At 47.6% G+C, this 12,327-nt stretch overlaps 4 protein-coding genes across 4 annotated transcripts; 2 read left to right on the top strand and 2 right to left on the bottom strand.

Annotated features, from left to right (window-relative positions):
• Nucleotides 1-547: 547 nt before the first annotated feature.
• Nucleotides 548-2,519, top strand: N7443_007978 (WD40 repeat domain-containing protein; the record flags this gene model as incomplete). Its single annotated transcript, XM_056888034.1, has 4 exons — nucleotides 548-855; nucleotides 935-1,062; nucleotides 1,115-1,701; nucleotides 1,755-2,519. The coding sequence occupies 4 exons, from the start codon at nucleotides 548-550 to the stop codon at nucleotides 2,517-2,519; spliced, it is 1,788 nt and encodes a 595-aa protein (XP_056739725.1).
• A 1,525-nt stretch (nucleotides 2,520-4,044) lies between these two features.
• Nucleotides 4,045-4,791, top strand: N7443_007977 (MARVEL domain-containing protein; the record flags this gene model as incomplete). The annotated part of the gene is made up of 1 exon (XM_056888033.1): nucleotides 4,045-4,791. The coding sequence occupies one exon, from the start codon at nucleotides 4,045-4,047 to the stop codon at nucleotides 4,789-4,791; it is 747 nt and encodes a 248-aa protein (XP_056739724.1).
• A 2,876-nt stretch (nucleotides 4,792-7,667) lies between these two features.
• N7443_007976 (Ran GTPase-activating protein 1) lies at nucleotides 7,668-8,625 on the bottom strand (the record flags this gene model as incomplete). The annotated part of the gene is made up of 2 exons (XM_056888032.1): nucleotides 7,668-8,115; nucleotides 8,165-8,625. The coding sequence occupies 2 exons, from the start codon at nucleotides 8,623-8,625 to the stop codon at nucleotides 7,668-7,670; spliced, it is 909 nt and encodes a 302-aa protein (XP_056739723.1).
• Nucleotides 8,626-10,836: 2,211 nt separating this feature from the next.
• On the bottom strand, nucleotides 10,837-12,179 carry N7443_007975 (replication factor C subunit 2; the record flags this gene model as incomplete). The annotated part of the gene is made up of 4 exons (XM_056888031.1): nucleotides 10,837-10,998; nucleotides 11,055-11,867; nucleotides 11,926-12,004; nucleotides 12,055-12,179. 4 exons carry the CDS (start codon nucleotides 12,177-12,179, stop codon nucleotides 10,837-10,839), a joined length of 1,179 nt encoding a protein of 392 aa, XP_056739722.1.
• Nucleotides 12,180-12,327: the final 148 nt, after the last annotated feature.

Here is a 12,327-nt window from a genome sequence, read left to right as displayed (position 1 = left end):
GTTCCAGGGATCCTAATCTCGACTGAACTGAAACGATGCAATGTTCATGCCAGTGATGAAAGTGATCGGCTTTTCTAAATGAGACGGGTTCCATAGATCCAGTGATAAACGGGCGGATCGTAGATATTAAGTGCGAAGTGGGTGAACTGGATTCCACTGTGAGTCCCAATCGGGTATAGCGCCACCGACGCGTGACCACAGGTCGAGAGGGATGGCTCTCCCTTTGTACACCTTCTTTCCTCAGCATTCTCCGTCGCCGCTTTGAATGCCAATCTCTTTGTTTCGCTGAAACACTTTGGTGTCTCGTCCGCACTTTGTGAAGTGTCGTAGATTGCCTCTGTGTCGAAGCGCCAACATCGGTGGCTGGATCATCACAAACCGCCAAACCCCGATAAAAGAAAGGACATCCCCATCTCTCTCTCTCCCGATTTGTCTGCATCTACGCTTCAATCTCGATTCCGATCACCGAGTCATTTCGCATGCCATTTCTTGTCGACTTGTTGATCAAGCGCAATCAGCATCTGGGGCCTGGGGAACAGCTGCCAGCATGGGGGATCAATCTCAGGACACAAACGCAGGCGTGAGTGCCAGGGCCAACCGAATAAATACCAGGTCGCAAGCAGCAGCAATCGTATCACCGCCGGGATCAAAGACCCCACCGAGCTTGCCCGCCAAGAAAACCGTCTTCTACTCCGATAACCTGGGCAACCGCCCACGAGCCGCGGAGGGATCAGAGCCCGTCGATGCGTCGGCGCTGGCGAAAGCTTTGAAAGATTTCGGCGAGGCCGGTACCCAAAGAGAAAGGACCCCGGGTACAAGTCCTCACCGAAAGAGGCAACGAGTTTACGGAGACCGGTAAGTTGTCAAGATCACTACGACAGGCGCCAGATGTAAGCGAACCGGGTGTGAGAACATGCAACTGACTGCAATGAAGCTTTATCCCAAACCGCGACGGCCAGGACCTACAGGCAACTTACAGTCTGCTGCATGAAGATGGTTGCCCTTCCACCCCTTCCAAGTCAAAGAGGCGCGCTCCTCACTCGGAGCTTCATTTCCAGAAGAGTTTGTGAAGTCTCCATATACACCCTGCTCATTGCTAATATGTAAATTACAGCGGAGGAAGCGAACCGCACGTTCTCTCGTGTCTTGCGCAGTGAGCTCTTTGGCAACACTGTTCCTCAACCCGATCTCAACACAGCATCATCCGACCCGCTACTCGGCTTTCCGAATGGCATCAACGACAAAACTCGATCACATACACCCCCGGCCCATGTTGTGTCCAGCCTTCCGCCTGCCAGCATTACACCTTCAACCCCGCACAAGAACCTCTTCAACTACGGGCCAATAAGACCGGGATCTGGCCATCCCACCCCCTCCAAAACTCCGAGAAGCCACCATGGACCAAACCTTAATATTCGCTCTGAACTCTACAGTCTTTCGCCTATAAGATATGATAGTCAACGTATTCTCGAAACTCCGCGCAAGCAGCCTCGCTATGTCAATAAGGTCCCCTACAAGGTTCTGGATGCTCCCGACTTGCAAGATGACTTCTACTTGAACTTAGTGGATTGGGGCAGCAGCAATGTGCTGGGCGTCGGCTTGGCCAACTCGGTCTATATGTGGAACTCCCAGTCGGGCCGTGTGACCAAGCTTTGTGAGCTTAAGGATGATACAGTGACCAGTGTGAACTGGATTCAAAGGGTAAGATACATGTGATTTCTGTTTCTTGACTTTCATGACTGACATTTTAAAAGGGCACGCATCTGGCCATTGGCACCGGGAAAGGGCTAGTGCAGATCTGGGATGCGGAACACTGCCGACGTCTCCGAACAATGATCGGTCATACGAATCGTGTCGGTGCTTTGGCATGGAATGATCACATCCTGACCTCAGGCTCCCGAGATCGTCTGATTTATCACCGCGATGTCCGCTCGCCTGATCAATACCTCCGCAAGCTATCTGGCCACAAGCAAGAAGTGTGCGGCTTGAAATGGAATACTGAGGATGGCCAACTAGCATCTGGTGGAAACGACAACAAGCTGATGGTGTGGGATAAGCTGAACGAGACACCCCTCTTCCGCTTTTCAGACCACTGCGCGGCGGTCAAGGCCATTGCATGGTCGCCTCATCAGCATCATCTGCTCGCTTCCGGCGGTGGGACTGCAGACCGCACGATCAAGTTTTGGAATACGTCAACGGGCTCTATGATCAAGGAGGTCGATACGGGAAGCCAAGTTTGCAACCTCTCCTGGTCTAAGAACTCCGACGAGATCATCAGTACCCACGGATACAGTCAAAACCAAATCGTCATCTGGAAGTATCCGCGCATGGAGCAAATTGTCTCTCTGACCGGTCACACTTTCCGTGTGCTATACTTAGCTATGAGCCCAGATGGTCAAACCGTGGTTACCGGAGCTGGCGACGAGACGCTCAGATTCTGGAAGATCTTCGACAAACGAGCCACAAGAGACTCGCGGCGCGATGGTAGCAAGCTCGCAGAATGGGGCACCATCCGCTAGCTGTACCGACAGCCTCATTTCACATCCTTCACCTGCATTCAAAACGGAGTTCGGTCTAAGGTGTTGATCCTCGGGGAGAGGATATTATTGCATGGCATCGGGGATTTCTATTTGGTCTTTACATCTGATGCATTGGCATCTATTACATCGCATTTCACAGTGGGGTTAAAGGCGCGAAAATAAATGGCGCACCCTACTTCAGTCTATTTGACCTCGATTTGTTTTTTGCTTTTTCCTGGTTTTCTTGTTTTTTTTTTTCCAATTGGCTACCTCATCGAGCGCACCTTCTTCCACTTTTCAGGTCCAGCGGTGGCGCGCATGGTGTTTCAACTGGCTGGCATCTGGCGTTGCGTTATCGCGGATACTTCGTTCCGACTTTCTACCCTTTGATTATGATGACATGACCTCTTTTTCTCTGCTTTTCTAGTCTAGCCGCATTGCACTTTAGTTTGCGCTTTTCATCTGTTTGATCATTTTCGCCGCTATACATCGATGGGGCACCGGTGGGAGGCATTCTGCTACGTTAGGGACGAAGTCACAACTTCTTGTAACTAGGTAGACTTGAACTTTCTTTTCAATTATTTTAGTACACCAGTGCCGGGCATTTGTAGTGTAACGTGTGGACCTCCGAGGCCCAGCATCATAACAATTCTCCCTAATTTACTGAAATAGCCCTACTTGAGAAGAAGCGAGAAAAGAATATTAGTCTATATTTCCGGTTATTACGACATTAGAGTTCGCTCCGAAGCCCGACATGCTCATAATTGGTATCTTTTGCAAAATACATCATTCTGCAGAACGGGATAAGAGATATTCGTAGCATATGTAGGCCTTCACTTCTCTTCAATCCTTTAACATGTGTCGATAGTAATATATGAACCCAGAAGGTGGCTATTGGCAAGACTGAGCAATGACTGCAGAAGAGGCTTAAGCGGAGTGAAGCCAGGGGAGGGCTAGGCTCTTATACGAATAAAGGGAGGTTTGGGGGGTGGGCTTACTATAATACCGGATAAATCAGGCTATCATCTTCAGTGATGACTTCATCCTCCTTATCCGCCAATCTCTGAATTTTCGTCAAGTAGTCATTACCAGTGACTGCCATCAAAAGTTCATCAGAAAATGTGGGGCAAAATTGGCCTGATGAGGAATTGGCTCTAATCCGTGATCTCGAATATCAATCCTAAGTTTCGTGCACTTGCACATGCGCGATATCACTTGCGAGCAAAATTAGCTCATAATTATGGTGGAGAGCATAAACAACCTTGGTATTTAATGTTTGCTATTTATAGGAAGTAGAATATAGATCCAGTTATTTACCCTCAAAGTTAGGTAAACCGAATACGATATAATTACCAAAATAGGAATAGTGCCAACCTCGATTTAGAAGCCATTGTACGAATACGATAGAATTTCTCTTCAAAGCTTGACGAAGATGGTTGAATTATTTAAAGAAAACGTTTATAACAATGTCCCATTCCCTCTAGACTAATTCAAATTCTCCTTAGAAACTTTCACTGTATTCAAAATGACGAACCAAGAGCCTGCCACTGCCCCTCCGCCCTATACTCCAGCAGACACTCCAACGGATGCCGCCAGCGAGACCACATCCACGGCGGTCAATGAAATTCCGAAAAAGATTCCCTCAATTGAACAATACTGGTACAAAAAAGGGATATTCGGTCTATACTCCCGAGCCACCCTCCGAATTCTCCAATTCATGTTCGCCATTATCGCCGCTGGGCTCTACGGAGTCGACCTAGCGCATGCAACGGAACGGAACGCTCCCGCTCCCTCCGAATGGGTCTACACCGAAATGATCGTTGCTTTCTCTGCCATCACATGTGCTATACATGCTCTCGTGACTGTCAAGCGCGTCTTGTGGTCTCTGTGGGATGGCGTTCTCTTTGTATTCTGGCTGGCACAAGTGGGCGTCTTCGGAAGTATCTACTACACTTCGCCCGTCAAACCGGAATATGAGAAAGTCACACAATGTGTTCTTCGTATGAAAGCGGCTGTCTGGATTGATGTCGTTAATGTGTTGCTATGGTTCCTGACTTTCGTTTTTGGGGTGGCTTGGTGTATTCGTGCTCGCAAGATTACTCGCCGGACGGATAAGATGGGGAGTATTCAAGATGTGGAGAGATTAGGAGAGCAGGAAAATGGATATGAAGCTCTCAAGCAAAGTTACTTGGAGAAGGGTGGAGATGAAGAGGATTCTGAGAAATTGGATGAGAAGTTGGATGAGAAGCTGGACAAGAAAAGCTGGACATGAAGGGAGACGTCCAAAAAGAAAAGGAGGAATGAGCAAACTTCAAAAGTTGGAGGCTACATATGAGCTATGTCTGAATTTATGATTTCATTTTACAGTAGTTTTCGAAATCAGCTATACCGCCATACTCTTACTAGCCTTAGACCTAAACTAGTTCCCCTAGCTAACGTAGGCTTTGCAAGGATCGTCACTATTGTGAGAGATAAGCTAAAATCGCTTGGATAATATATCTTAGTTTACGAAACACGAACAATAGGGACACCACTCAGATTGTGCCCCAATATCTGGCTATCATGGCAGCCCTCATGTAGCGCTATTGACCCTAAGCCCCTCCCCATCGAGCGTAGGTGAGAATAGTATCGAACCTACGAGTAAATCCACCCTACGCACTCTCAATTCTCCAGCTATGTAAGTGGGAAGATAAGAAAGCCTACGACGAGGACCCGCCAACCTACATCCACTACCGTATAGAGTGGCGAGTGACAGTCAATAACAGGGATGTGTCAAAGGACACAGAGAAAGATGTTGACTTAGCAGCTATCCTTGGGGGGAAGCTAGAACAGGCTCTACGACGCAAGACTGCTCACCACCGCCAAATGAGACCAGATGATCCCGTCATAGTCGCATCTAGAACCGATCGTACCAAGAGAAATCTGACCAACTGATTTGACTATACCGATTCTAGACCGCCATCAAATAGCAGCTTCTGACATGATCAGATCTTTTACTCCGTAGTAAAGAGCTGACGTTAAAACCCAGTTTCAACTATGTAGGCGATCGTCATTAATCTCCATCCGCTGGCCGGAAAGGAGAGAAAAGCGGGATGTTATCTATCACACAAATAATACTCGGTGAGAGGGACGCATATCTCGATGCAAGAAAGTACTTCTGGCGGGAAGCCAATTTGGCGCAGCGTCTATAGTGTAATGCGATGTGACCCACACTCTCATTACTTGATTCCTAGGAAATAAATACAAAGCGAGCTGGTCAATTTTGGGTCACCGCTCTTTAATTGCAGCAGAATTGAAATGGTAACAGACTTACTACAGTGGATGAGTCTTCGTTAGAATCAAATTTGCCTAAATATTATAAAATATTTGGTAGGAAAAGCATCACAAGTTAGGGCTAGTAAATATTGCTAGCAATATTAAGCGGTAAGGATCCTATTTACCAAATTCCTATACTGTAGTACCTATACTAACACCCTATCACGTAACTATGGGAAGGTACCTTGAGGTACAAACCCCTTGGTAGTTCTAACGATCTCTATCCTGCTTCCTGCTTTGGATTTTGCCCTCGAGGTGGCCTGTATACTTTGCGGTGGGCACACGCTACAGCCGTGGTCAATCTAGCGATCGAGATCGTCCCTCACATTTAGGTACGTATGGATTCTTGTGATCTGTTGAATCTTATAGGCGAATCATAATCTTAATATGCGGTATAGTGGGAGTATGGCGAGCTGAATCGAACTCTAAAGGAGCTTCTCGCATGGAAAAATAGGGAACTGCTCTCTGATCGGCGAGTTATTCAAAAAGCCACTCGCTTGGAAATATTTACGTCACTATCTTAATGACGGTCACTACCAACTCCTCAAAAGTATTTAAATCGCAATCTTGTCCGTTCCCATTCGATTGAAGTATACATTGTCAAAAATCATTCGACTTCTGAAGGTTACACCATGAGTACACAGGTTCGCTTTACCTAAAACCCTAGAGCTTCCTCATAGGCTCATAAATACTGATAATTACTCAGAGCGTCAACATCCACTTTGAAGGTTCGGAGGAGTGACAGAAACAGCGAAGTCATGTCGACCAGTAAGCACGAAATGAGTGAAATACATATGTATATTCTTGTTTTCAATAGCGCTGCTAACATATCTGAAGAATTTTGAAGACGGAAACTGGAACATCACAATATCCATCCACCAGAACTAATCCCCCAATGATACTTGGTGCAAAGTATGTGCGTTCTACGCCTTTTAAGAAGGTTGTCTAATATTATCGATACAGACTCAATGCAAACGCTATCGCTAAAATGAAAGCACTTGAAGGAGTGATTGTGATCACCCATGGTGACTAGTATCATTCATATAGAATGAGTCTTTGATCGCTTGTGTAGACAAAGACAACACTACCGTCTAGTTAGCCTAGGATGATAATTCGCATTTACATATCATCTGAGTTTCAAAACTCATAGGAGATATTCATAGAATAAATCCGATTAATGTTCGGGGCGCCGATTATTGACGATCATAAGCCTAGTGCATTTAGCTTCTTGGGTGATCTAAGACGTGGTAAGTCCGGCTTCCTACCTATCATATCATGAATAAGACTATAATTTGAAGCGGCAAGTCTAGGAGTCTTGCCATTTATATTAGACTTGTGTGAGCTCTTATTTAAGACGACGTGATAGTAATAGAATAGTAGTTGATAAGCAATGGAGGGGAAGGCATGGGGGTGGATGTACATGGCAGCTTCGTGTAAATTAGATGATCTGACGTTCGAGATCGTATTTTAAAGTGTCCTCGACCATTCTGGAAGAAGATGAGCACAGCCAGAGCTCTGAAAATTCTAGGGATTGAACATATGTTTTTAAGTAAGCGGTCTGGGAGGCTGACTAGCACGAGGTCCTCCGCATTGAAACTAGCGCACATCGGACCCTTATTCGGGAATCAAAAAGGAAGAGTGTAGAGGTAAAGGTAATCTCGAAAAAATACTTTACTTCTATACTTCATTGTGTATTCATCTACTGCGCGATTAGACTTTCATCAGCCTTGGGATATAGTAAATTGCGACAAGATTGGCCGAAGAAACGAAACAAAATAGATGTCAACCCTGCAGCCCATTCTTAAAGTCGGGTACCAGAGCCATGATCAAAATTTAGAAAAGGATAGCAGCACCCAATGCCATGGCGGCGGCAGAAATACCAACGACAGCACCCAATCCGTCCCAAGTAGAAGACCGAGGGGCCAGTCGCCCGGCAGCATTCGACGTAGTAGTCGAAGTACTAGTAGCGGCCGTAGCATTTCTGGTAGCAGTTGGCTGTGTATCGGACTGGTGGTGCACAAGAGTCACCATAGGAACGTAGGAGATACCAGTATACCTGCTCTGCTCCCTGTGGTTGAAGGTTCTCGAATAAGTCTTGGTAACGCTGTCGCCATATTCCGGAATATCAACGAGGAAAGTGCTGGCGGCTCCATGACGAGTCTCGACCACGGAAGAAATCTGGTAGCTAAACGGCGCGGTCGTGTAGACGTAGCAGCCGACGGTGGGCTTGTAGTCTGGGACCGCGGAGTAGCATCCGCCCATACCATCTGCGGTCATAGCGCTGTAGGATGTTAGTTATGTATAGTTTCAAATAGATGTAAGTGAAATACCTTGGGCAGCAAAGGGCCATAGTCTCGGAGGATTCAAGTACATTGGCAAGGATAGTGGCATGATTTTCTCTATAGTACCCGGCAGTCGTTGTGGTGGGAACCATAATGCCAGAGTAGCTGAGGGTTTGGTTCGCATCCCGAGCGGCCAGGCCAATAGTTTCCCATCCGGAGGGGCAGTTCAGACCCGGGGAGTAGTATGCTCCATAGCCCCAGAACTCTTCATAGCCGGTTGACGTCGTTGCCGGGGCTGTAGTGGTTGTGGTAGGTGGGAGACAATCTTCATAGCCCGTCGTGGAGCATTGAACATTCCAATTTGCCTCAGCGTAATTAGACCGAATTACGCCGATCTGCAGTCTGTCTGAAGCAGAGCAGCTAGGGGCTGGGGTGAAAGTTGCGGTGGCAGGGCCAAGGTTCTGGAAGGTGAACCATCCATCGCCAACTGAAGCAGTAGGGAGAGGCATGACTTAATTTGGTCAAAGTATATTAAAAAAAGCACCAAACAATTGAAATATTCGAAACGAAAGGAAACACAAAAAGAGCGAACGATTCGGTCCCAAAGAAGGGGCTACAGCTATATTAAATACAAATGCTCGTCTCAGGGTCCAAGATGGGAAACACTCCGAAGACCAAATGAGGCTTAAAGGCCAATCTCCGCCCCTCTCGCTAAGGATCGGAATGCCGAACAGGTGGGCTTGGCAGGGACGGGCCAAGCATCAAAGCGACTAGCCTAGTGCTAACTCGGGTTAGAAATGTCTCTCAGGGTCGCAGGATGAGGCGTTAAGGGTTTCTTTTGGCCCCAAATTTTAGCTTGCCGAGACACCAAACCCCATCTAGCGCCCTACAAGCGTGGACTAGGTGAGAAAATTTCGGCCACTATTGAACTTCTGGGCATCTCCATGGACAAAGCGAGATTAGATATCCCTAGCCTTATTTTTCGTCGGATTCCTCCGGATCAACGGCACTGAATTCTCTAAATGGCAAGTTCCTGCAGAGCTTACTGCAGGACTAAGGTAGAGGGTCCCCACCAGTTGACGTTGGTTCATATTACAATCAGCGCAAGCCAGGACACCAGATTCGAATAAAACATATGGTAGGTATTACATGGAAGGTAAGGCATGTAATTTGCTTGACATATCCTTCCCTCATCACATGTACACTATCGCCGCGTCTGCCCATGTGTCCTATGGGGCCGGTCGATGCTAGTTTGCACTTCTCCTTGCCGCTACCGAGACCTTTCGGACAGAGGGAATTTTCAGTCCAGATATGAGCCGAGGCAAAATATACATAAAAGCTTCCTGTCTTGAGCCTAGTCGCATCTCCGTAAACAGTTCGATAACTTCATTTACTTGTTCTCTAGCTGAAAGGGTTCGACTTCCTTAATATCAATACTTCCGATGTCCCTCACGGTGTCAAGAATGCTCATTAGAAATGATGCAAACACTTCCTGGGCGCATGATGGAAGAAGTGAATTTTCTTTTGGCGCTGACCAAAGGCTGAGGGGTTCGGAGCCTTTGAATTGTGACAAATGTGCAGTCTCCCAACCAAAGAAACGAACATGAGATGAAGTAAATCGCGCGAGGGGCGTTGGCACGTAAACATCCTCATTGCCGTCATTCCTTATCCTCCAAAGGGTACTCACATCACTATAGTCAGTGGGTGGTGTATCGATTTGTTCAGAGGAAAGGGTGTGCTTCCTAAAACTGTTGACCTCGCTTCGGAGCCATATACTCAAGTCTGAACTTAGGAAGGTCTGGTCGGTCGAAATGATTTGTTTTGATTTGATCCCAGCAGCGCCAGATTCGGTGAGGCCAGTTTCCGAGTCTTTAGTCTCTATTACGAGGTCAGACTTAAGTGACCAAATCCAGAGCCCTAAGAGTCCTTCCAGCTCTAGTCGCCCAAATTTCTCGAACTGGAAGGGTAAATATGACGAAGAAGATCAAAGTACACAAGAACATCCTTAGAAAGGAGTATCATGATATGAAGAAGGTGATGTATAAGCATAAATCTTAGGACATATTACAGCATCCCCAGGCTTCAATTTCTATGCATGGGTTAAGAGGCTCGCGCCCTACCAGCCTTTAAGCGGCTCCAATAAGCACAAAAGGCTAGAAAATTGCATTTTCTTGGCGTTCTAGTTCGCAAAGAGCCCCTAACCATGTTTTGCTATTCGTTAAATATGATAACCCGGGGGCGAGGACTCTCCGATTTCCAGCATTTGCATACAGATCCACCTCCGTACAGGTTGATCTCTGACGTGTCGATGATTTGCCCAATCAAATACAATAGCGATTGTTCTGACTGATCACACAACGCTAAGCGACACTAAGAAATTAGTGACTAAGAAGCTAGTGGAATAATTCTGGGCTAACCTAGTGGCCATCATCGCGGAGCCATCTCGTTGAGGTACGAGCCGGGGCTGGGTTTTCTATGGAGTATGTACTTCTGTAGAGAATGTGCACGAGTCACGCATGTTTGGGGTGTCCCGGCGAGCCTCTGGGGTCACAGCCTAAGATAGTCTAAATACAAAACGCCTCGGTATGTCAAATCACTCAACCCCTAACGCCTTTGCTCATTTGGCCAGCCATGGCAGCCCCTGTCATTGGAATTCAACGACAAGGACTAGCCAAGATTAAATCGCATGCTTAAGTCTCTTTTCGTGTCATTTCAAACAATCAACCGCGTAAGATGCCAGCGATGCGCAGTGTCAAATCCAAAATGGACAGGTGCTCATCTGCACCATCCACAAGGCGCTTATCCATTTCCGAAAAGGCGATGACAATCTTGTTCTTCTGGAGATCTGGAATAGCCTCGTTAAAGACGATCCTTCGGTACAACTGCGAAACGCATTAGCTCAATCCCTACCATACCAAGACAGCAAAATAATACTTACTTGTCCAATAACTTGTGTGGCACTCCATCCATCAGCCACAAGATCTGTCACGACGCCCGAGACCGCCTCATATGCCGATCCAGAGCTCTTGGGTTGCATAGCCTGCACGAGACTGTCAAGGATGCTCTCCGGCACCACACCAGCGATCTCTTCAATGCTGCGCACAGTAATAGATGCAGGACCAGCACTTCCAGCATCCGTCATCTCAGCATCATCATCAGCGTCCTTGCCAGACACCTTCACAGCACCCACCAATCTCGCCGCACTCTGCATATAGGTAATAGCACGGCGGAGGTCGCCCTCGCCGCAGCGAATGAGCGTATCAATAACGCCATCATCGAGCTTCAGATTTTCCGCAAGCGCAATGGCCTCAAGTCTTACACCGGCCGCTGAATTATCCAGCGACTTGAACCGGAACTTACTGCAACGGGAAGCAAGCGGCTCAATAATGCGAGTTACGTAATTGCAGACCAGACAGAAACGTGTAATGCGACTGTATGTCTCCATAGTTCTGCGCAGCGCAGACTGTGCATCCTGGGTCATGCTATCTGCCTCGTCAAGAATGATGATCTTGAATGGCGGGCAGGGGTATTGTGCGCGGTAGGCGGCGTCGAGGCCTGTAGGTTGAGAGAGCTGGGCGCGAGCGAAGTTTTTGACTTTGTCACGGACGATGCCGATGCCACGCTCGTCGGAGGCGTTGAGTTCGAGGATGCGGGAGCGGTACAGCGCGGGGCCAAAGAGAGATTTGGCGAGGGCGAGGATGGTAGATGTTTTACCGGTTCCTGGAGGTCCATAGAAGAGCATGTGAGGTAGCTGTAGTGAGATGTGTTAGTATTGATCCTTTGAGGATTGATTGTGACTTGATGCGTACGTTGGAAGCTTGCAGGGTGCGCTGAAGGACTTTCGTGGTGTGGTCTTGCGCGGCGACATCGTCGAGAGATTTCGGACGGCTGAACAAGGTTAGAGAGCTATCAATGAGTAGAAAGACAAGAATGTGTACTATTTCTCAACCCATGGCTGCTGGCGAGTTACATCTTCCTTGCCCTCCCCGGCCTTAGCCTTGGAGCTGCTGGATGCAGCAACTGCAGCGGCGCGGGCCTTGTTGTTGAAGAAAGTGGAGGCCATTATAACGAGAGGCTCGGATTGAGTGACGCAAGACAATTTCGAGCTCAAACTGCAATCACTGCGGAAGCCGAAACTGGGCAAAAGAACACACCTTTCGCGGTGTAGAGACGCGTCTCCACGTGACACGCGTAGCACTTAGCTGAAGTAA

This window comes from Penicillium atrosanguineum (assembly GCF_028827265.1).
Source record: "Penicillium atrosanguineum strain IBT 20685 chromosome Unknown utg000006l_segment0_segment0, whole genome shotgun sequence".
Taxonomy (NCBI): Eukaryota; Fungi; Ascomycota; class Eurotiomycetes; order Eurotiales; family Aspergillaceae; genus Penicillium; species Penicillium atrosanguineum.
The sequence above is the reverse complement of the archived record's forward strand: the minus strand, read 5'-3'. Positions and strand labels throughout refer to the sequence as shown.